Raw genomic sequence first — 25175 nt, 5'->3', positions numbered from 1 at the left:
GAGTAGGATTGCTCTCAGTCTCTCATCCTCCTTCCTCTTGCTGACAGCTAGCATGACTCAGTCCACAAAGCATCAGCAGAGTCAGTGAGTCAGCCATGTGACATGGGCTCTATCAGTCCATCGAGGAGTGACTTAGAAAAGAGGCAAACACAAGTTTTTGTGCGGAGGGAAGACAACTCTTTCAATCAGACAAAAATAAAGCATTTCATCCAACCACCCACAGAAGGAAGTGACTTCATGGAGCTGACCACATAGCTGCTGCCCTGGTAGATGTCAATCTATTTTGTTACTTCCCAGCAGGTCAGAAAAACATTTTGCTTTTTTGGTTCACAGATAATTTGAAAGAACTCCTAATCAGAGTTTAAGGTACATTTTCCAGAAACCATTTCATATAAAGCTTTTGGCTCATTCAGTCTCTAGTCTCTAAGCACAGAGAGTGCTTCTCCCACTGGTAAAGTCACTGAGCAAACTCCAACTGGAGACTGGAGCACTTCTCTCATTTCTCTGCTGGACAAAGCATTCTGCAGCATGCCTTCTGTGTCAGGTGGGGCTTAGAAAGATGCTCCAAAGACAGGGCAGGTTTTATGCTCTTTCTTATACATTATATATACAGGATACTTTATACATGATGAGAGTAAATCTATTTTCAGTCCATAGCTATTGTTCCCAGTGTGCTGTGGAATGAAGCTGTTCCTGGCAGTGCTGATCTCAACCACGTGTCAAAAATTTCCTTGATACTCGCTGAGTTCCAGCTACCAAAACTCTTCGTGCTCTGAACACGTACAGGATGTGGCCTATGGCAGTATTTTTCATTCTTTACCTTCTTCCCAGTAAATAAATCTAAGTTAATCTTCTAAATAGAGTTCCTGAATTATTCAACTTACAGAGTGAGCCCTAAGAAACATTCCCCAGACACATCCTTTTTTTTGCCTTGAGTGATTGCAGAGGTTCTGCTGGCATTTGTTAGGTGTGGACATCTTTGCAGGGGACTGTTCAAATTATCAGTGGATACTAAACACCACTGACAGTTTCAAAGGTTAGTAAAATAGACAACACATTCACGCCAGCAGTACCCCCCAGCAAGAAGAACCAAGAACAGTGAAGAACAGTTTAAAAGTCTGCTGATAATCCAGTCTAACAAATACAATTTGTGCAGTGCATATCAACTGCAAATTGATCTATCTAATGAATCTTTAAATTTCACTCTGGCAGCAATTCAGAGAGCTGGAGCTCCCTAACATTGAGATGATTAATCTTCTCTATTTTTAATGAGACATATACCAACACTGTGAGCTTACTGCAGAATGAGCATCCTGGGAATCATCTGCAGGCCATGTGCTTTCTACTAAATGGAAGGGGAAACATGGAGAAAGTCTGTATTGTTGAAATTGCTTCTTGGGCATTTTACAGTGGTGTCTTGGACGGGAGAGCTGCAGAGGATTCAGCAAGAATGAGAAGTTACTTGGCCTGTGTGTCAGTTTACCTGCATTTGGGTTACACAGAGGGGCTACACCATACAGAGCAGGTTAATTAGAAATCAGACATCCCCTGGAGCAGGTTCTGCCCAGCTCCTTGGCCCTGAGTGGCTACTGAACAACAACCACACCAAACTGGGATTCATACCCCACCGAACAATCTACCTCACCAAAAAGAGAGATGGCCCTTGCAGCATTTACCATCTACAGCTTTTAAATTGTGGTACTTATTTTATTTACATCTTTCAGTCTGCATCTTTCCTCCTCTGTTTCAGGATGACTTGGTAAAGATTTGTCTGCATAATAATCTGGTTTCCAATTTTGCTTCCAACATTCTTCAGTTTAGTATCTAGTTGATGCTTTGTCAGAAGTTAGAGAGGAAAAAAGTCCCAGTGTTTGAATCATTTTACCTGGAGTTTCAGAAGTAATTAACCGAAAAGAGATGACAAACACGATGTGCATTTACAATAGGGAAAAAAATGCTATATTCTACAGTGTCAGCAATTCTCATCTTGCTAGTATGTACAATTTTCTAGTGAAAGGGTTTGAAAAAACAAAGGACTCCCTCATCTGGCACCAATGCCCAGAACAGCAAGTTCATAGGCCTGACCAGCTTCTCAGGGCATTAAATTCCTGAATTATCAATTGCAAATATTAAAAGAGCTAATTACATGGTTTCATGAAATAATTTAAAATAATTTGTTTCCAAAAGAAATAAATTCTGAGTAAATTATAGCTTGGCATGGAATCTGCTCATGATTTGAAGCTTTATGTGGAATCTGACCACAATTTATAGTTTGGATTATTTCCTGCCACTGGATTTGGCAGGGGCTGTACTCGTGTAATAGTATATTAGACTACTGAGATCTTAACTGAGTCATCAACTTCCCGTAGACACTTGCACTATAACATCAGTGAGTTTTGTACACGTAGCAATAAAGCCATGCTTTTACGAGCTCTGCTGTGTGCTGACCTGCATCTTCCTCTTGGCTTTGGAAAGATCAGTGATCTCGGGAAATACAGTCTGTAAATACCACTGCTATGAAACAACTGATCTGCTGGATCCTGTATGAGCAATTTTAAGAGCTGTTTAGTCACGGAGTAATCAGACAAACGAGGCTGAAGTTAAATCTGAGTATCCAGCTCTCCCAGGAGAGCTTCCTTTCTAGACGACCCTGAGGAAGAGTTGGACATTTACGAGCAGACACAGCTGGAAAAGGGACGAGGGGGTGTCACCGTAGCTCCCTCAGCCAACCCGGCTGCCCAGAAGCTTATGCAATGCGCGTTGTCCGCAGGGTTCCAGTGTTCTCCCTGGAGAACTGTCCCTGTAACACTCTGTGCTGCCCGGGCACTTGGAAAGTTCAGGGATCTCCTGCTGCCAGAAGATTGCAGAGGAAAAGGTGCTTCGAGGTCACATTCGGCTTGAACGCGAAGGAATCCGCGAACAGTGGGACATGCCCCGCTGGCTTTTCTGCGAGATTTCAAACCTTCTTACTGACAGGAACCGACGTGAGGAAAATCCTGGGGCTGATAAAGAAGTTTTCCTTCTTCCCGGGAAATAAGCTTTCTTTTCGAACGAGAGGAACAAACCCAATAAAGTTCCTCTTTTCCTAGAAACCCGACACTGTTCCAGCGCCACAGCCAGAAGCGCCGAGGGGCTCCCGCCTCCCGCTCCCTGAGGGGAGATCCTGCTCCCTTCACTGATGTAAAGCCATTGCCGAGGGAAAACGAGCTCACAGACGGGTTTTATCCCGCTGCCCTCTGGCACGATCGGCGCTGGTGTGTCCAGAGAAGGGAAACGAAGCTGGGAAAGGGTCTGGAGCACAAGTCCTGTGGGGAGAGGCTGAGGGAGCTGGGGGTGTTTAGCCTGGAGAAAAGGAGGCTCAGAGTGGACCCTATGGCTCTCTGCAACTCCCTGAAAGGAGGCTGTAGCCGCGGAGGGTCGGGCTCTTCTCCCAGGAAAGCCGCGACAGGACAAGAGGACATAGCCTCTTGAACTTCCCCTCGTGTGCCAGGGGAGGTTCAGGTTGGACATCAGGAGGAATTTCTCCAAAGAAAAGGTGATTAGACAATGGAATGGGCTGCCCAGGGAGGTGGTGAAGTCACCGTCCCTGGAGGTGTTCAATGAACGACCGGACGTGGCACTCTGTGCCATGGTCTGGTTGACACGGCGGTGTTCGGTCATAGGTTGGACTCGATGACCTCAGAGGTCTTTCCCAACCTAATGGATTCAGTGATGTGTGTGCCTTCTCCGCAGCCGGGCCGAGGAGCGGGCTGCTACCCCGCCGCCCCGCACCGTATTTACCACTACTGAGCGCATCCCCGTTACCGTATATACCCACATGGGTACGCCCAAAAGGCGGTGTTACCGTATTTACTGCCACTAACCCGCCACCACATTTCAAGGACGTGGAGCCCAACACGTGCTCCTGTATACCACGGCAGAGCCGTAATGCCCCGAGAAAAGCGCATGCGCCGTGAGACGGCGGGGGCGGGAGCGCGGCCGCGACCCGGTGGGGTGAGGAGAGGAGGAGCGGCCGGTCCCGCCTCCTTCTTCTCCTCGTCCTGCCCGCGGCTCCCGGTGCTGCCGGTCCCGCCTCCTGCTCCCCGCGGCTCCTGGTGCTGCCGAGGCCTGCCCCGGCCCTGACTCGCCGGGCCCCGGGGCGTCGCGGAGCCATGGCGCAGCGGAGGGCGGCGGAGCGCGGGCCTTGCCAGGCGGCGGCGGCGGAGAGCGCCAGGCACCAGCGGCAGCTTCTGGAAGGTGCCGGGGGCTCGGGGCGGCGGGAGCGGGGGTGACCTCGCCCTGGCATCGGACGGTGCCCGATGCGGCTGTCGGTGCCTCTCGGCGCCTCGGGCATCGGCCCCGTTCCGCGCGGGCTCTGGGGCGGCCGGGCCGGGCCCCTCACGGTGCGTGCGGGGTGAGGCGGCTCCCGCCCTGCGGGAGCCGAAATGGGGCACCGAACCCTTTCCCTTCTGCCCTGCGTGAGGGAACACGCGTGGTTTTATGTCTCTGTGTGTGCGTGTGCGTTTGTGTTATTCCGCTACCGGCACAGCTGAAGTATAGAAAGTAGAAGTGCCAGAAAGCGCAGTGGGCTGTGTTTTTCTTTTTTGGCCCTATAAGTTGCTTATTTATTTATTTATCCTTTATTTTGCTCCTTGGAGAAGTTGTCAGAATAACCACGGTTACAGTGCACTGGAACAGATTGCCCAAAGAGGGTGTGGAGTCTCCCTCACTGGAGATATTCAAGAATATCCGTGTGGATGCAGTCCTGTTCCATGAGCTCTGGGATGACCCCGCTTGAGCTAGGAGGTTGGACCAGATGACCACTGTGGTCCCTTCCAGCCTGACGGTTCTGCGATTCTGTGGTTGTACCTGCTTTGTGGATGCTCCCTTTGGCCTCGGCTGACCCAGCGCACACCTGTGGGGTCGCACTGACCTTAAACCTAAAAAACCTTAAAGCCCATAAAATTGCTAGCTTGCCCAGCCGGCTCCGTGGGTTTCGTCATCCAGTCGCTGCATTTCACAACAGTGAGGTGTCACCGTGACCCGCTTGAGTGTTGTGTGTTGGCATTGTAGTTGTGCCAGCAGCATCTGCGAGAGAAAACAGCCTCGGCTCTTGGAGTGTTCTTCAGGTGACCCTGGGTGTGAAGCTGGGTGAGCCTCAAAGTGCCTGAGGAGAGAGTGGTTTAATACATGCCCAGTGTGGATGCAGAGAGTACTCAGTGTTCATTTCAGTTTTAAATTCTTGATGTGTGTAGTTGCCTTTGTGTTAATCAGAGTATTGCACTTACGTGGTCATTTTGATAAAAATCTAAGATGCAGAAGAGGCCTAAAATGTCATTGTGTCACTTACTGCACTCCCATTGCTTCCACTATGCTGGAATTTAAGGGCTAATACACACTTATATATACCCATATCCACATGAATGTAAAATATGTGTAATTCCCAAGACTAGGAACTGTGATCTTTATATCACAGGCTGGTGTGTGTGTGTGTTTATATAGGTTTCCTCCTAATGAATGTGTCTCACCTAACTGGCTGTATCTGGTAGTCTTTCATTAGAGGGAAAAATCTGTTAATGAGCAGGTTTCAGAGTTATGTTGTACGTCCTGGAAATTTAATTTCCAAGTTAAATCTCTAATTAACTAGACTGGCAGAAAATTTCTGGCAAAAAGGAAAACATATGTATGGCTTACGTTGTTTAGCTCTGATTTTTCTCTTTACAAATGTATTTATTAATTAAGGCCTGAATTCTTATGGATCATAGAGATTGACTTCTGTGGGATGTTTGCCAGTGTAAAAACTTCAAGGTTGTTTGAAAGTTTTCCAGGAACGTGACTGATGTGTGTTATTGAAAGTGTTGGTAGGAAGATGATGTCCACAGAGGGTTTGCTTTAATATTCTCTTGAAGGATAAGTCTGGAATCTGTTGTAAGTTGTCAGGGATTGATTTTTGTTGTTTTGTTTTGGTAGTGCCAGGGGTTTTTTCTAAGTTTGTTTTATGTTTAATTTCAGGGAAAGCTCTTGCAGAAGGTGGATCAGCTCGGACATCACTTCTTATTTTAGTGTCCATCTTCTTATCAGCTGCTTTCCTTATGTTCCTGGTATATAAAAATTTCCCACAACTTAGTGAGTAAGTATGTTATGAAAGTTTAATTTATCAATTATTTATCAAATAATTTGCTTTTCAGTATCAGATCCTGCATGGGGATATGGCACAAAATCAGAGAATTGGTCTTGATCTAAGGTTTCTGTTGCACAGTGGAGATCCCGTGTTTTGAGGTGTTACCCTCTAGCACATTATCGGTGTGTCCTTAACCTTCTTCAGATGAGAGTCAGAGTGTGCTTGGTTCAGTCTGGGTTCACTTTAAACTTCCTTGTGCCTTGGTAAAACTGGAGGCTGTCACCAAAGGGGAAATCCTTCTTCCTTCCTAGCTAAACTTTGCCTTCTCTTTTTCACCTTCTTGTTGCACCCAGGACTTGTGTTGGGAAGGCAGGCAGGCTGACAGGTGAAAGCCTGCTTGTCTAACAGTTTTCCCTTTTAGTAGTTAATTTTCTGTCTGATTAACTTGCTCAACAAGGTCAGTTTGCAACAGCCTGATCCCTAAGTCTGATACAGAGGAAGCGAAGACACTGAATTGTGCTGCCCAGAGTTGCACCAGATTAAGGTGTGACATGAGATTTTGCCCTTAGAGCTTTATTTGTTTGTGAGGTGAAGTTCTGCCACTCCTGCTGCACTTCAACTGTTATGACCCCAGCACTCAGGCAACTGCAGTTGGTTTTGGCTGAAACGTTGGCTCCTTTCACTTGCCAAGGTTTAGTTTGCTCAATTATTTCTTTTTGGTCAGTACTTGGTAAGAAAAAAAACCTAGAAGAGAAGCACATTATTGTACTGAATAAAAAAAAAAAGGTTGCAAATACCTAAAATTGGGGATTTTCTAATATAAACCACACTGTAAATATTAGGTATTCACCTGAGAGCATTATTACAACAATAATCATGGTTTGTTTGCTGAAGCTGTAATTTAGTGATGTAGTGTATCTAATTATCTCTGTATTCAGTAAGTAATTGTACTACACTGTTTGATTATATTTCCATCATTCCTGCTTTTTTTTTTTTCCTCTCCAGAGAAGAAAGAGAATGTATAAAGGTTCCTAGAGATATGGATGATGCAAAGGCCTTGGGAAAAGTCTTGTCCAAATACAAGGACACATTTTACGTTCAAGTGTTAGTGGCTTATTTTGCCACATATGTTTTGTATCCTTTTTCTGGTATAAAGGGCAGCTTTGATGTAGTCATGCTTCTCTGAAAAAATAAGTGAAAAATACAAATTGATAACTTCCTGGTCATGGGTGAAGTTTAACATACTTTGTTTAATATAGGAGTGTCTACAAAGAGACACAAATATTTTAAAATCTTGGAAATTTAGAAACATTTCTCTCTATTAGGCTTGGTCTCACTTTAGTGTTATGATAACTTTTAAAATAAAGTGAATTTTGAGGTAGAAATTACTGTTTGTTCTAAAGGAAGACTGAGACTGTTGCACTGCTCTTCTTTGAGACATTCAAAGTTCCACATAAGGGTAGTTTGTAGAATATTTAGCAGTATTTCTGAAGGAAAGTATTTTGAGCCATCTTTCATCTCTGCACTGCCCAAATTCAGAAAACCCAATCTCTGTTTTCTTTTAGAGAGATGAATTTCTGAAGTACTTTCTGTGTAGGGAGACACAAAGGCTACCTGTGTTCTGTGTTGACTTCTTTTTCCTGAGTGCTGAATATATTAATTAATCATTAAACACACTCTTAACTGGAACACTTCACTAAAGGTTAATAATTTTAAAGCTGTGGAAGAGGTTTGTTTCACAGTTTTAATTCAGGAGGCTTTCGTAACTCAGGAGAGTCAGCACTGAATGTGCCACTAGTAATTATCCTTCAGCTCATTCTTTTAAAGTATTTCACAAAAAGTTTCATGTTTTCCAAATTATAGATCTATGAAGAGAATTAAAATGTTAGTGTCTATATTAACAAGGAGGAGAATAAATTGGCTCTTTATTGAGCTGCTCTAGGAGCTGATGTGATGACCTTTACTGTCTCAGCAGCAGACTGTGATCAGTTTCTAGGCATGGTACAGTTACCTCTGAACCTTGACATTGCTTAGTGAAAACTGGACTGACTGTAATGGACTCAGGAAGATTATTGGACTTCCTAATATTTTGGTCAGTTCAACTTGGGTAAAATAGTGTGCAGGTTTTTTTGCTTTATATCTTTTGTATCCAAAGTGAGCAATGCATCATAGTCTCAAGTATGCCTAGCAAGCCTTAAATCCAGCAATCTGCTTGCTTACGCTGCAGAATCCTAATTTTTGATTAAAAATTTAAATTTAAAAATTTTTAAATTTCTGACTGAAAGTAGTGGTCAGCTATTGTAGTCAGTGATTACACCAAGCCTATTTGTAAGGAAGTAGTAGCTGCCTTCATACATTTCAGTCTTCCATGAAACTGGTGCTTATGGGCTCAGACAGGCCTGTGAACTTTCCAGAGAGAATATCTGAAATTGCACATCTCTAGTCAACAGTGTAAAATCAGAAGTCTGTGTTTCCTGGAAGTCACAATAAATCCTCTGTGGCAGTTGTAGCACAGATAAAGAGAAAAATGCAGTCAGCTTTTATTACTTACTGACTTATTTTTTTGTATGTGTAGTGACAAATCTACATCTTGTTGCTCTGTGCTTGCACTTCTTGTGCTATTCCACAAAAGGCATTTTGAGGTAAGGATCTTGAGGGGCCCTGCCTATTTATAGTTTTTCAAGTTGTAATATGTATCCTGACTGCTTTTAAAGTTAGGAGGTGTGTAGCTTTCTAGGAATGTGTTTTCCCTTAACTAAGATGCATCCAGCTTGCAAACATTTGCTATTCCTGGGTCTATATTTCTCAGTATCCTGTCAGGGTTTCTTTATCCCTTTCCACTGGCCTTATTTCTTGTTTGTTTGGTAAGTATGGAAAGTAGTTTGTGAGGGCATATATTTTTATCGATTTGGAGTACAACCAAGCATCTGAGCAGCTTCCTATTGGAAATGATCAGTCTGAAACTGGCATACACTTCAGTTTCTGATGAACTACTGAGTTCTTACTCAGCTCTGCTGCAAGAATTACCCACAAAAATTCACTGTAGCATTGGGTGATGATCCAAAACACTGAGCTGTTTCTCCAGGTTTTCTTAATAATGAAGACATTTGAGTGTGAATCAGCCAGAGTTTCCTTTACTCTAAATTTGTTTAGCATCTGCCAGAACCCAGTCGTAATTTCACAACACAGTTACTGTTGTTTTATTATCACACTACAAAATACATCTGGTTTATAACTGGCTTAAATATGCAAGAAGCTTAGTTTAAGATTTGAAATGTATTTTTTCAACAAGCTTTAATAAGTTATGGGCCAAAGATGCAATCATAATGAGCCTTAGTATTGAAAAGGTAGGGAGGACCCTGTTGTTCAGTTTTCATGTTTGAATTTCTTTAATGGCATTGTGCCTCTTATTTGCAAAGCTTTCACTGTTCAAAGTCTTAAAACTGCAGAAGCACTCGATATTAACTGATAAGTAATCAATGTTGTCTACTTTGAGTGCTAAGATTGATTCAAATGCCTTGGAAATAAACTGTCTTGGGTCAACAGCGTACTTGGGGAGTGTGTACATACTGCTGGAGGAGAGCCCTGATGGAGGGCTGCATAGAAACCTGCTCTAGCCAGGCAGTGTAGTTTATAGGGAAACAAGGCTGACATTAATTAGAGTTTCTGCTCATTTATTGTCTGTTTTGATTTTTTTTCAGTGCTCAGGACTTGGAGCTTCCTTTTGCTATATGCTTTCATACCTAGTGGGACGTCCTGTTGTGTACAGATATTTAACAGAAAAAGCAGTAAAATGGTCAGAACAGGTACGGTTTCTAGAGATGCTGGAACTTACGATACAAAATGTGTCGTGGAAAAGCATGGAAAACTAAGAGGTCTTGTGCTCATGTATGTCATTACACAGAAGGGATTCTGGAAGTATTCCTGATTTTATGGTATTTCCCATGAGAAATTTGTTCTTACCTAGGAAGTGTTTGCAACTGATCACCCCCCTGGTTTATTTAGTGTCAATAGGAAACCTCTCCAGTTATAGATAATTTCAAGTAATTGCTCTCTAAGTATCAGGACTAATGAAAGCTGGATTTGTGTTTTTGTGTTGGAGGAACCTGTAGCTGTATGTCTGATTGAGAAACATTAATTTGAAGATGTTATTGTAGTTGGAGCATTTAGAAACGTTCTCTTACAGTATCTGGTAACATTAATTTCAGCAAGTCTTGATTGTGAGGTGAACCTAAAGGTTTTGCAGTACAGAAATACAGTGTGATTTGTACTTGACCCTATGTGTCTTTCTTTGATACTCTGAAACGTTCAAACAATTTTTTTTTTTTTTTTTTTGGCAAGTATGAAGCACCTGTACTCTGGTCAAGATTTTTTTTGAGTTACATAAAAATGCTTTAAACTTGTTCCTCATTAGATAAGATCTGGAGCTGTCTGGCACAACTGACCTTGTTAGGTTATATACTATTATTTTGACTCTTGACCCAAGTAAATCTTCATATTGCAGTATAATCTTGAGACTATTCTGAGCAGCAAATGGTTACTATTGCCATTAGTAGAACTGAGCATGTGATTTAAAATTGCACGTGCAGCTCATATCTCACTGTGTCCAGGTTAATTGGACTGTATCATGCTTGTGTATTGAGGTTAAGCCATTTTATATGCAGCATTAATCAATATTTAAATATTTCTCCTGTGTTAAGATTTAAGAAACCCACAGTGCTCCTGATTTTGGTGTTACAGTTAAATTTAAATTTGGCTAAAGCTGCAAAACAGGGTTGTGGCTGGGGTGAGCTGCCATGTGAGATTTCAGGTGGAATTGCAATCAGACCAGATTTGTTTTCAACTGTTTGAGGCTTAATCTTAGTGCAGGTCTGCTAGGATGGGCCAGAACTGTGGATGCTTGGCTATCCTTGCAGCTTGGCTTGAGGTCACACTTGTCTGGAAAGACTGATGTGCTAGAGACAGGCTGGAAGGAGAAGAGGCTTTGTTGTAGCATTGGTGTAAGGAGCTAGGCTAGACCTAAAAACATAATTAATACTGTAAATGAAGTTGGAGCTGTTGTTGCTGCTGGGTAAATGTTAATGCTGGGCACTATAGCCTATGGGGAGACTGGCTTTGGAACTGTGCTGGGAGCAGCCACCTCATGAAGTTCAGAGCTGGGACCTGGCTGAGTTTCCAAGTGAGGAATATAGCTGTGTTTGAAGCTTGATCACAGGTTAGGACAGAATGGATTGAGGAACAAACTTCCTTGCTAGTTGCTGCAAAAGCTTTAGGAATGAGATTAGAGACTGGCTGTGTTGACTGGGCCAGAATTAGACAGAGGTGATGTGCTGAAGTTAGAGTAAGGCCTGTGGCTCTGCCTATGACTTACTTGCTGCTTGAGTTAGCTGAGTCAGTCAGACACATCACCACTGTGCTCTGTCACACACAGCTATTTCCAGGGTGATCTCAGTACTATCTAACAGGTGATTCACTTCCCCACATCACGCATTTTTAACTGATTTTTATGTTTACAACATGTAAATGTCCACAAAAGACAGGGATAAAAAGCCCCTTTAAACCTCTATGGTTGTGTATTTTCAAGGCAGGGATTTTTTAACCAAATGTTTGGTTTTTCTTTTTTGGCAGGTTGAACGACATAGAGAACATCTCATTAACTACATAATATTTTTGAGAATAACACCTTTCCTTCCCAACTGGTTTATCAATATCACATCTCCTGTAATCAATGTGCCATTGAAAGTGTTTTTCATTGGCACTTTCCTAGGTAAGAGTTGTGGCTCGTGAGCCACAGTTTGGGGTGGCCAGAAGAAGGGGTATACACTATAGATTTTTTAATTGGCATATTTTTGCACATACTTTTTAATCTGGTTGGGAAACAATCCAGTATTTTTCCTTTATGAACTTAAAATCAGTTTGAAAGGAGAACTTGAAATCTGCAGAGCCTAAAGAGCAGAGATTATTTGCCTGTTCTCCTGTATTTGAGTTTGCATTAAAAATATTAAGAATGGCATAAAACTAGTTCTTTTGATAAGGGGTTTTTGTCTTTGAATTCTGTATTTACAGCCCTCTTAAAAAAAAAAAAGTACAAGACAACAAATTCTCAAGATTTTGGTGTTAAAATTTGGATGACTAATTATGGCTTTTTTCACCCTAACAAGCTGTTTTTTCATCCTTTCCTTGCTCCAGGTGTAGCACCACCGTCTTTTGTAGCCATTAAGGCAGGAACAACGCTGTACCAGCTTACAACAGCAGGGGAAGCTGTTTCCTGGAACTCTGTTTTTGTTCTCATGATTCTAGCCATCCTCTCCATCCTACCAGCTCTCTTCCAGAAGAAACTGAAACAGAAGTTTGAATAAGGATCAAACTGGACCAGAATTTCCCATATTTCATCTCAGGATCAGCACTTCTGATATTTGTATATTTGCTTTTCTATTGGATCTTAAGCAATTAAAGGGGAGGCTTGTAATTGATAAGAATGTCTTTAAATGAGCACATGTCCTTAAATGGAAGGAAGTGTGTTCAGAAATGTACTGCATATAGTTTTGTAACCAAACCACCAGTGTTTTATTTTAGGAGGGTGTGTATGTGGCCCTCAGGATGAGGGAAGTGAGAATATAGATGTAACATTTTGCTCTAGTTATGTGCAGAGCAAAAATTGTAATGTAGACATAAACTACAGGTGATGCTTTCTAACACTTGCAGGAAAAAGCCCTGAATTATTCAGTCCAACTTTATAACATTGTCTGTAGGCTTGCATGTGATCTGGTCTGAGTGCATTTCTCACTAACAATATTTTCCTTCTTTTTTGCCTTGGGGAGTTTCAAAATAATATAATGGTGCTCACTCAGAAACAAAGGTTCTTTGCAGTACTTTAACTACAATATTATTCTCATCCTGGTTGTTTACTTCTATTTATTAGTGGAATTAAATACTTGAACCTACATCTGCTTTACTTACTGGGTTAACAAAGGCAAAGTGTCACATCATTCCCTCTTGGCCCCTGTAAAATTTTATTCTGGGAGCAGATACAGGAAGGGAGGGAGCAGCTTAGAATTCTTATCTTGGCTAGCTGATGATTTTTAAGTTCTAATTTTCATTTTTTTAGTGTTGATTATTTTGCCATTATTTCACTTGCATAGATTTATCCTGCCAACTTAAGAAAGTGATCATATGGTTATGTAAAACTTGCAGTTCTCAAGTGATTTAAAAATGCTTAAGCAGTGTAATATTACCATTTCTCAAGCAATATGTAAAGAGTATAAAATTTCTCATTGCAGCTTGATTAGCTAAAAGAAATGTCAGGTACACAAACTGGTGCAGTTCCTATCAAACAGCTGATCCCAAATAATGTTCAGAGCACCATGGAACAGCAGGCTCTTGTGTCGGTGTATATAAAAATGGGGGGTTCCATTGTCTGCCAGGTCAGTGACTGGCAATGGGCAACCAGCCATGACTCGCCTTCAGCAGAACTCTGTGTGTTCTCTCAGTAAGGTACAAGATACCTCCCCTTGTGCTTCCAGCTGTGGTAGTTTGTTGTCTTGTCAGTGGAACCCCATAAACCAAGGCCCTGGTCAGGAGCTGGGGAGCACACTCGCGTTTTATCCTACTGAAACCAGTGCTGCTCATGCAGTTTAAGCTGATGCCTCTGCAGTGTCTCCCTGAAAAGGGAGTTGACACAGCAGCATGTGCTCCAGTTCCAGGGTTTATTTGTCCGTGTCCTCGTGTTAACTCATGATCATATCATAGATCTTTGAGATGTTCATGAATGTGATAATGTAAAAGGTACTGGTACCTTTAAAGGGTTTATTCATTCTTGTAACATAATGTTAATTGACTGCTTCGTTTCATCACAGTATTACTTGTAAATATATAGTAATATTGATAGACCATTTGTCTTTTATTTAAATCCAGGCTGCACAGTAAATGATATTTTTTACATAAGTATATAAAGGAATTTATATCAGTTCTGTTTGCAAGTTTATTGTAAGATCATTCAGCTTCAGCAATTCTTTTGTTATTTAGAATTTACTCTAAAAGTGTACTTTGGCATTTAACACTGAAAAGTGATTCCTTTTATTGCTGCCATTCTAATCTCCAGCGCTCCTCTACCCAGGGGATTTATTCCATAGTAAACCTGGATGTGAATTGAGCCATGTGAGCAAGGGTCCCACGGACTACTGAGAGTGAAGCTGCTGTAGATTTACAGCCTACTTTTCTGCAGAGTTAATTTTTCATGCAGATGAACTCTCAGAATAAATTACCTACTATTTATTTTCCAGTGGCTTTTCTCAAAATTTGTCTCAATTCTTGGTCAGTAACAGAAGCTGTTTTAAAATCCCTCCCATGCTGTGTAAAGCCAATGTTTTGGTGGAACCTTCTCACTAAAGAAGGAACTGAAATCTCCTTCAATCTAATGTGACTTGTGCTATCACTTGACATTTTCACTGAGTTCTGTTTCACTATGGAGATGGGGATCAGGCTTTGTTACTGAAAACCTGTTGTGTTTCAGCCACAAGACTGGCTTCCCATCATAATAACTAAAAGCCTTAAGACCTTAAAAAGGTTCAAAATAGGGTTCTTTACTTTTTCAAAACCTTAGCATTTTTTTTAAACCCATCTCTTCTGTGTTTATCTTCAGCTGCCAGCAGCCTGAGGTGCTTTCCTATCCCATGAGGACTTGTGAGGGTTGTGAAGAGTAAGGCAGGCGTTGTGGAAAGCAAAAAAAGCACTGTGTTGTGGAGTACTATACTAGCCTACTGTTTCCTTTAGGAAATCCAGAAAGTGATCCAAGAGAGAGCCATAACATTTCAACAGAAAAATAGTGGCTACCATGGAACAAACCAGGACATCAGAAAGATGTAATTTTGTTTTTTAATTGCAAGGGATTTTGAGCTGTTAGGCGACCTGTTTATCTTTTGGAATTTTTTTGGTGATACCTGCATGACATCATTACTAAGTGTCTCTTGCCATTTGATAATAAAGCTGTTATATAAAATATGAAACACTGCACTTTTTGAGTATAATGAAGCATGCTGAGTTTCCCACTAAGCCCAATTTTTTATTAACCTGTTTAAAAGGGGTGAGTCCTTCCTCAACGGTATTTTTAGTCATTGATTAAAAATTAAACTGAGCTGATTACATCTGTAGATGAGATTAATTCTGTTTCTACCTTTATTTCAAAATAAGTAGGTAAACTTGACTTCCTTTTCTCTCTGAAATTAATTTCTTGTATACAGCAGTAATTTTGAAAATTTTTCTGGTTTGCAGTGGAAGGCAACTGGGTCTAACTTCTGTCTCTTCAAATACAACTATTTGCATAAAGTACCTTTTTTTTCCCCATTAATCTCTTATGGAAGGCCCCTGTGCCAAAGTTATTTCAGCTTCATTTACCTTCCCTTAATATTCTGTCAAGGCCAGTTTATGACGTGTTTTTTTGCCTTGTATAGAAAACTTGCTGAAAGGGTGAGACAGAAGAAGTAAAAGTTAAAAATGAGAAGCTTTTGTTCGTGCACAGTGCTGTTATGCAAAGTCAAAACATGGGGTTTTTTTAGGCAGCTGAAGATTTTTGTGTGTTCCTGAGAATTTTCATCATGCGTAGTTTCCTTCTGTGATAGTGCGGGGTTTGGGAACCCTATAGTTTAGTATGGCAGTACTAAGAGGGAAATAAAAAAGGGTTTTGATGGGAAAGTGGGACCCAGAGCATGTTTTTCAAATTTCCATCAAAGAGAAGTGAATACTCCAACTATTTTTATGACCAATTGATGTCTTGCAATGACAGACATTTATAACTCTCAGCTGGTGGCTTTATAGCTCCAGGTCACCCAAACTGAAAGAAGTTACAGCCTTTTAGTACTGGCAATTAATATAAATAATGGCATAATATATTTACTAACATACCATAACTCCCCTGCCAGTTCTTAAAAATGCTCCACCTAGTGTGATAATTCCCATTTCCTTGTTTTATAGTACACAAGAAGAATCTGGGTCTGGATTATGAGAGCTCAAGTCAGTGACTGGTGTATATGTGAGAAGCCTCATAAAAGCTCCTTTCTGCAGATAGTCTTCCAAACACAAGAGAATTCTGCTCCTGTGCAGCTGTGGGGCTTCAAAAGTCTCCTCATAGTTGTAAAAGGTTAGTAGGCCCTGCTAGGCCCTCAAGAGGGCTGGGAATGCTGCAGTGGGAAATAGCTTTTAAAATTCTGCCTCAGAACTGGGATCTAATGTTAAACTCATAACTCCTGATTTTTCCTTTACAACCTAGCCTTGAGGAGTTGTATCTAAAACCTGGAATTTGCAATGTTTACTGTACTTGGAAGAATTCCATGTCATGAAGAAGTATTCTGAGCAGATCACTGAATCATTCTATGTTTGACTCTTTGTTCTGTGTTAAACTAATTTCTCATGGCTGAGAATGATAAACTTCCAGTCTACCCTGAACTTGTGCAGGAGCTGCTTCTCCAGCTGGATCCCTCTTAAGTCTATGGGGCCTGATGGGATTCATCCAAGAGCAAAGAGCTGGCTGGTGTCATCAAGAGACCTCTCTCAATGATGTCTGAATCTTGGGAATCTGGAGAGGTCCCAGTCTACTGGAAGCTGGCAAACATTGTCCTGGTTTTCAAGAAGGGCAAGAAGGATGACCATGCAAACTACAGGCCTGTCAGTCTCACTTCAGTGCCCGATAAAATTATGGAGACGATTCAGTAAAGCTTTTGATGCTCTCACAGTATCCCTCTGGACAAAATGTCCAGCACTCAGCTGGGTAAACACATCATGTGAAGGGGTCAGTAACTGACTCATGGGTCGGGCACAAAGGGTTGTAGTGAATGGAGTGACATTACTAGTGGGTCCTGTCACTAATGGGGTTCTGTAGGGTTCTGTCCTCGGCCCAGTTCTCTTCAACATCTTCATTAATGACCTGGACGCAGGACTGGAAGGAGTACTAAGTAAATTTGCTGGCTATACTAAATTTGGAGCAGCTGTTGATTCCCACGAGGGCAGAGGCCCTGCAGAGAGACCATGACAAGGGCTGGATGATCACCAACCATATGAAGTTTAATAAAGACAAGTGCTGGATTCTGTACCTTGGTATGGAGCAACCCTGGATGTACGGACAGACTGGGGAAGGAGATGCCGGAGAGCAGCACCATAGAAAGGGACCTGGGGGTCATAGTTGTTGGTAAATTGAGCATCAGTCCGTAGCGTGGGCTTCTGGAGCTGGGGAGAAGAGGGACAATGCTGCATGTGGGAGTGTGGGAAATGTTCCACACCCTGAAGTGCCAGTTCTGCTCTGATCTGTGCCCTGATGTGTGAGGACCTGTGTGTTAGATGATCCGCTGTGCAGGCTCTATTCCACAAGCCTGTTGTGTAGATGTCACACCAAATGCATTGTCAATAAGCAGCCAGATTCAAGTACCTGGTTTTGCCGGCTGGAGAGGATTGCTTTAATGGTAAAAGTCACTGACTGGATTTTTGTTTTCTTAAAGAATCTGGGGTAAATATCTTAATCAGAGTCCATCAGCACTCTGACAACTGGAGCAATTTGTTTGTGCTTTGAGCTCTGTTAGCTTTTGAAGCTTAGCTTATCTTGGGAAACAGCTGCCCAGAAAAAAAAGGAGATACCCTATTTCAGACTTCTTCGATTCTCTGAGCAAAGTTGAATGGAACTGTAAGTTGCTGTTGTGGTTTCTTACTGCTCAGTAAATAAACTCCTCCAATAACCATGACTGGGATTGCTGGCAAAGTAAATCTGAATTAAGTAATATGATGAATACTCAAGATATCTTCACACCAAGTTCAATATTCTTTGCTATTTTAAAGACTTCATTCTCTTTCACTTAAGGTTTGAGCTTGAAAATACAAGTCTTTGCCATAAAAAACAGCAGCTGCATCAACATTGATAATCTTGCCAAAGACAATGAATCTTTTAAATCTCTTCCTATTTACTAATATGTCTTTATGATTATCTGGCTAAAGAATCCTAGTTTCCACAGAATTCACAATTCCACAGATTTTCTCAACATCATAAAGAATACTTTCAAGAATTCAAAATGGAGTCTAGAGTGTCGTTGTCTCACTCAAGGACTAATCTAAGCCATTTGTAAAGTTTCCTGACAGAGTTGCCGTATTTCGGGTGTTTCCTGTGATGGGAACATTGGTCAAGAAGACTGACAGATTAAAGCCATTGGAATTAGATGTCACAGATGCTCTTTGTGGTCACTAGGCAAGAGTATTTCAGAAATGAAATAATGGGGGAGGAAAAAGATACGATGGAAAAGAGACAGTGACTGAGAAAATGGGAGGAGAAGGCTGTAGCTGTTCAGGTACATTGCTGGATGCAGAGATTAGAGAGGGACTACGCTGTAAATTGGCTTGGAACACAGAGAATTTATCTGACAAAGTAGGAAAGAGCTTTCCACAGCAAAAATTTGGGTTAACATTTTGTTGGTTCTGGTTTGTGCAGTTCCACCCATCTTGTTCCTTTCTCGTAGCAATTCAAAGTGAATCTGAGTTTCTTCTGAGATTCTCCTTTTAAAAAAAATATTTCTTGTCCCTTACCCTGTTGCATAGCAAGGCATGTGTGCATTTAATTATTGTTGCTCAACAGTATCTCTGGTAAACCTCTGTTTACTTACTGGCCCTGTTAACTTTATGTACTGAATATTTACTAAATACATGGTTATTTCTGGAACAGTTAAGGTGCAAGAACAATTTTTTATTTCCCCATTTTACTCTTTATTTGACAAAAAGCCCCTGCCAATATCTGTGCTGTTTCTCTAGACTTTCTTGCAAGTCCTTCTAAGACCCTCAGGCTATGGCTTTTGTCATAAGGGTTGAACTACAGTTCAGGCTTATTTGAAAGAAGTTCACCACGTGCTGAATACATTGTCCTTTACCACACTGAAAGCAGATTGAGAAGACAAATGTGCAAAAAAATGGCTAGAGAACACAGCAGAGTAAGAGCAACCAGATTTAGCTATTTCTGTTCTCTGTTGTGTCTTCCACACACCACCAGGCAGGCTCAACACAATCTAACTGTGCTTTTTGTAGAGTAAACTCAAGCCTTTCACTCTAATAGTGCTCCTACCCTGACACCTTTATTGAAAACTTTCCCTCAAGTTGAATAGTGCTTAAAAACTGACCTCTCAGTCAAATCTAAGCAACACTTTCCTTCACTGATAACCCATTCTCGGGCCCATACAGTCCTAATCAAGTGACCACTGATACCACCAGTGCTATCCTAACAGTTTTTCCTGGTTCCCAGAAGGATGTCCAGCTGTCCACAACTCACTGGGCAGAGTGGCCTAAGAGTTTAGTTGTTGTGCTTCAAAAGGCTGTAAAATATTGGCAGTGAAGTCTTCTTATATGTGCTGCTGTTTCTAGTCCCTGCAGAGAACTCGGTCTGTCTTGGCAATGGAAAGTCGCATAAATGAGGTTTCCTATGCTTGGTAGTGTGTTAAGTTAGATCAGTGTCTGATCAATTCAGCATTATGGATGCACCCTTAACTACTTGGTTAGTCCTGGAAAATAATCATTAAGTACTGCAAAGTTTTAATCTCTCCTCTTACAAGCCCCATAAGATAGGGAAGGATTCTGATGCAAATGCCACAAATAGAGAACGGAGAGAGGAGAGGAAGGGGAACTGCTTACAGACCTAATTTTAGGCTAGTAAGGCCATCCCAGGTGCATCTACAGCCAGAGGAAAAAGCATTCTCAAGGCAGGGCATGGGTTCCTGTCACTTATCCCTCAGCAGCTCAGTTCGGGTCATCCTTCCCAGGGCTTGTTCTCCTCTCCATGCTGAGCCAGAGGGGAGAGTGGATTTCACTCTGTGCAAGCCCAACTGTTAAGAGAGATGTGTGTGATGTTAATCCAAATAAGAAAAAGAAAACAACCTTAAAGCCAAACAATCCCTAAAGCATTTCCCTGCAAACACAGCTGCTTCACAAAGCTGTGGAGTCACGACAGCCACCGGGGCCGCGGGGATGGGAAGATGGAGGTGACAGGAGGACGCAAGCCCAGAGGTGCTTTCAGAGCAGCATCAGGCTGACGTGTGCCTGAGTGAGCAGCCCTGGCAGCACCTTCCTGGCCTCTGACTGCATCCAGTTCTGGGTTCCTCAGCACAAGAGAGACATGGAGCACCTGCAGTGGGTCCAGTGGAGACTACAAAATTGATCAAGGGACTGGAGCACCTCTCCTGTGAGGAGAGACTGGGGGAACTGGGCCTGGACACAACACGTTGGACTTGATCTCAGAGGTCTTTTTCAACCTAATTGATTCTGTGCTTCTGTTCAGCCTCGAGAAGAGAAGACTGGGAGGGGACCTCATCAATGTCTGTAAATACCTGAAGTGGAGGTGACCGAGGATGGACCAGGCTCTGCTCGGTGGTACCAAGCAAAAGGACAAAATGCAACAGGAAGAAACAGGGAGTTCCACCTGAATGTGAGGAAGAATCTCTTTACTGCGCAGTGACTGAGCACTGCACAGGCTGCCCAGACAGGGCGTGGGGTCTCCCTCACCGGAGATATTCAAGAACAGTCAGGACACAATCCTGTGCCACGTGCTTAGCAATAACCCTGCTTGAGCAGGGAGGTCGCACCAGACGAGCCGCTGTGGTCCCTTCCAGCCTGCCCCATCCTGCGATTCCGCGCTTGCGGCGGGGGCAGAGCCCTTCCCTGGGCTCCCTCAGCCCTGGGCTCCCTCACGCCACGTCCGTGCCCGCGCGCCACGCCGCCCCCTCCGGCAGCCCCGGCGCGAGCAGCAGCGCCAGCAGCAGCATGACGTCACCCCGCGCACAGGGCGCAGGCGCGGCGTTGCGGCGCGCGGCCGGGCCGCCCCCCCGGAGAGCGGCGGGGGCTGTTCCCAGAATGCCGCGCGGCGCCGCCCGCCCCGCGCCGCCATGGAGGCGGCGGGCGCAGCCGGAGATCCCGGCCCCGCTCCCGGCGCCGCCCGGCCCCGCTCCCGCTGAGCCCCGCGCGCCCCTCGCCCTGCAGCATGAGCGGCGGCGGCGGCGGCTCCTCGGCACCCGGCCGCTTCGCCGACTACTTCGTCATCTGCGGGCTGGACACCGAGACCGGGCTGGAGCCGGACGAGCTCTCCGGTGAGTGGCCAGCGGCGCTCGGCGCTGGGGCGGCGGGGTCTGGCCGCGCCGCCTCCCCGCGCCGCCGCCTCCCCGCGCCGCCGCCTCCCCGCGCCGCCGCCTCCCCGCTCCGCCGCCCCGGGCGCTGCGGGGGGAGCCTGTGCCCCGCCGGGAGCCCCGGGCGCTGCGGGAATGCCCGGCTGGGCACGGACCGGGGTCGGTCAGAGTGACCGAACTCCCCCAAAGCCCGTCAGAGTAGCGCCGTGAGACGGGCTGGGCAGAGCGCGGGCTGTGCGGTGGCATCGCTTTAGGTCGTCTCAGCCTCAGCGGCGGTGTCCTGCGCTCTCTTCGGAGCCGCGTTGCGTGTATCAACTTTAGCCAGGCATTTGAGACACACAGCCAATCTTAAGGAATCGGATTTGGGAGAGAAGGCGAAGAGCATTTGCGTGTTCAGTGTTACCTTTTTTTTGGAGCACAGGATAAGAATTCTCTTGCAGCAGTATCCGAAAAGAAATCGGATTAGGAAGTGATTACTCTGCTGTTAGGTGAGAATGTTCACACCAAATACACAGCTAAACCGTATCAGTCTAGACTACACCACTGGTTTGACACCACTGTGTCAAACCAGTGTTTTTAAGGTTAAAACTCAGTTCTGTGTTTTAGCAGCCCCTCGCTTCAGCTTTAGTCTCATTGTATTGGCCCCAGTTAAATCAGAGGTTGCTTAGCATCTCTAACTGTTCGGAAAGATGAAGGAATGTGGTGGTGAAAACCTGACCTAACATCAGTACTGATCTTGTGTATTTGAACTCTGAACTTAACCAATAATACATTCTCTCTCCCCAACTTCGTTTTCTTTTTATTAGCTTGCTTTTATAAGGTGTCGTGGGTTTTTTTACATCATTGCATTTAAGCTGTCCCTCACTAAATAAACGCTTGTTCCTTGTAGAGTGGAATTAGTATTATTAGAACTGACTTTTTGCATTGAGTTCTTCTAAAGTTTGGCTATTATGGATACTCTTTTTTTTCATTTAATGACTTCAAACAAAATTTCTCATCTGTCCCTCATGCTGAGCAGTACCTTACCCTAAGAGAATTCACGTTTGTCTAATGTTAAAGTGACTAGAGGCTACAGTTTGAGACTTGAGGAGTGAGTACAGCATAACAGTCTGCTCTGTAATGGCCCTGCAAATTACAGTATCAATTCGATTTAAGGTATCTAAAGAGAACAAAATGCAATGCAATTTCATTGAGGGATATGTGACGGGTTTTTTTAAATCAAATGGCAAACAAAGTTTATAGATCGAAAACGATTAACAAGATGTTAATTTTGCTATGCATTTACTATATATCTACTTGTGTAATGTAGTGTGAGGCACACTCAGTAATGCTCTCTGTTCTTGATAGGCACGTGAATAATTCTCCTCACATAATTCAATTTAAGATCAGCAGTGCATTACTTTGGGCTGGCTATCTAATAGTAAACTGGAAGATATCAGTGCCTTTTTAAAAATATTATGTCAGAGTGTGCAGGTCTGAAAGCTGGTGCGTGATGTTCTTTCTGTATTTGCTTACTGTAGTGTGTGATATATCCTGGTCTCTGCTGTTCCACCATCGTTCTGTAATGGTATTACTTGTGACAAGGTGTGGGGTTGGGGGGAGAAGAGGTTGTAGTATTTATGGGGGAGACAGATTTTTACGCGATTTGAGAAAAGGTTTTAAAAGAAGGTGGGGGGAAATTTCTGACAGTGTCACAGCATAAGGGCTAAGTGGAATTCGGGTACGTTTTCTTGAGTTTGTTGTGTTATTAATAATGCATGATAGTGTGACTGATAATGCTTTCAAACAGTGTCTTAGGTTATAGCCTCCTCCAGTGTCCACTGATAAAAATGGAGAGGGCCTCTGTTGATTTCAGTGGCTTTTGGATAAAGCTTGGAAACACTTTGTACTTCCTGGAAGCCTTTCTTGTTTGAATGAAAGGGTCATTGTGCGCTGTTTTTTTCCCCCCCTCCCTCTGATTTCTGCGCTGCAAAATAGCTTCTGAATCCTCGTACTGTTGAAACAATTGTCTTCGTAAGTGGCCATTGCTGGGAGCGAGGCGCTGGCCCTCGAGCCGGTGGGTGCAGGGTGCGGAGCCGGGACGCTGCCGCTGGAGCCGGGCACGGCGGGTCCCTCCAGGGCTTTCCTGCGTCAGGGCTGCCGGAGCCCAGCCTGGCATGATGTCATCGCTACCCCTCTCCGCCGCAGGGAGCCGGCCGCCGCGGCTAGGGCCTCCGGGGATGCTGCCGGCACACTTTGTTCTCGGCATGCTCACGGAGCCGTGCATTTCGGGTGTTCAGCCTTCATATCGGTGGTACAGCGTTTTCTGCAGACTTGGTAATGAGGCACAAGCTCAAGGAATTGATGCTCGGTCTAGTTACTTTGTTTGAAGAGACACCTCTGATGGCGTTTTCCCTTTGTATGTTGGAAGCTTACTGAATAGCACAGCTGTAATGCTTTTTCCTGAAAAAGTTGGCTGGCTGATGGAACATGCACGGAATATGTATATATGTTTGTTTTCTTTTAACGCAGTGAGAAATCCTGTATTTAGGACTTGTAGTTAGCATGGGTTAAAGAGTCTCTATTGCTAGGGCTTTTTTATCCCTGAATTAAATTCTGGGCATCCTTTCTTATTTTGATAATTGTGTTCCCACCGGCTGACCTGTTAAAGGAGATGGAAAATATTTGCTAGGTGGTACTAAAACACAACCAAAACCCCATCACTGGATGAAGCTTAAGCTCCAGTGTCAGCTGCTAAGCTGGATGAGAGAGGAACTGCGGTGTGTTTTCATGTTTCCAGATGGTATTGATATGCCAGAAGTGATGACAGAAATTTTTCATTACACTGCTGTGGTCTGTTTCAGGTAAATTTCCTTCACAGAGCAAACCACAGAAGGGTTGAGGTTGGAAGGGACCTTTGGCAGTTGTCAGGTCCAACCCCGCTGCTGAAACAAGGGCTCTCTAGGGCCAGTTGCCCAGGACAATGTCCAGGTGGTTTTGAGTATCACCAACAATGGAGACTTCACCACCTTCCTGGGCAAGCTGTGCCAGTGCTCAGCTACTCTCATGGTGAAAAGGTGTGTCCTGATGTTCATGTGGAACCTCTTGCATTTTGTTTGTGCCTGTTGCCTCTGGTCCTGGCACGGGATACAGCCTGTCTCCATCATCTTTAATCTCTCTTTAGATACTTATATACATTGATAAGATTCTCCCCTGAGCATTATGTTCTGCAGGCTGAACAGTCCCAGCTGTCTCAGCCTTTCCTCCTGTCCCTTATTCATGTTTGTGGCCTCTTGCTGGACTCTCTCGACCGTGTCCATGTCTGCCTTGTGCTAAGGAGCACGGAACTGGGCACGGCACTCCAGCTGTGGCCCCTCCAGGGCAGGATCACCTCCCTCAGTCTGCTCACAATGTTTTTAACTAAAGCACTCCAGGATGCCACTGCCCTTCTTTGGAGCAAGGGCACATTGCTGGCTCTTGGTCATCATGCTGACCACCTAGAAATGATGAAATGAATACATCACCAAAAATCTACTGTATGTAATATAAGATATTGTAATCCTGCGACATTATGATAGGATTTCTTAATTTAGATTGTATGACCGTGTCCTGGAAAGGTAATGAGAGTGAAGTTGAGCCTCATCTTTCAACTGGAGTCTTTTATCTGTTGAGTTAGATGTAATTTGAATGAGGGTGGGAAACCTTGCACTATGTGGAACTGTTGGAGTTTCGGTGGAAAAGAACATGGAACAAAAGGATTTTGTTTTCTTTTCTTCCTTTGTGATGTGTAAAGTTTTTAGCAATCACTTGTCAACAAGTTTGTTTATTATGGAGTGGCAAAGCAAAACATCAACTTGCCATTGCCTTACACTTACGCTGAATTGTAGTCTTGGAGTTCTTTTACAAAATACAGAACTCAGGTCCGAATATCTGGGCCCCATGTTCTCATTAAAATTTTCTGT

The 25175-nt window shown here is 43.6% G+C and overlaps 2 protein-coding genes across 7 annotated transcripts in view; both read left to right on the top strand.

Moving 5' to 3' along the window:
- Positions 1-3964: 3964 nt before the first annotated feature.
- Positions 3965-15260, top strand: TMEM41B (transmembrane protein 41B). Its single transcript, XM_032112400.1, has 7 exons — positions 3965-4236; positions 5992-6109; positions 7106-7234; positions 8871-8964; positions 9802-9906; positions 11729-11867; positions 12290-15260. Exons 1-7 carry the CDS (start codon positions 4152-4154, stop codon positions 12457-12459), a joined length of 840 nt encoding a protein of 279 aa, XP_031968291.1. The 5' UTR covers positions 3965-4151; the 3' UTR covers positions 12460-15260.
- A 5782-nt stretch (positions 15261-21042) lies between these two features.
- DENND5A (DENN domain containing 5A) overlaps positions 21043-25175 on the top strand; it is a 64462-nt gene continuing 60329 nt past the window's right edge. For 4 of the 6 annotated variants that reach the window (XM_032113546.1, XM_032113548.1, XM_032113547.1 and 1 more), the window contains exon 1: positions 21043-21198. In XM_032113546.1, coding sequence (XP_031969437.1) covers positions 21093-21198 — 106 coding nt within the window. In that variant the 5' untranslated portion in view covers positions 21043-21092. The remainder of the gene's footprint in view (positions 21199-25175) is intronic. The other 2 variants (XM_032113550.1, XM_032113549.1) reach the window with 2 other exon arrangements.

This window comes from Corvus moneduloides, chromosome 6, assembly GCF_009650955.1.
Source record: "Corvus moneduloides isolate bCorMon1 chromosome 6, bCorMon1.pri, whole genome shotgun sequence".
Lineage (NCBI taxonomy): Eukaryota > Metazoa > Chordata > Aves > Passeriformes > Corvidae > Corvus > Corvus moneduloides.
This window is presented reverse-complemented; position numbering and strand designations above follow the sequence as displayed.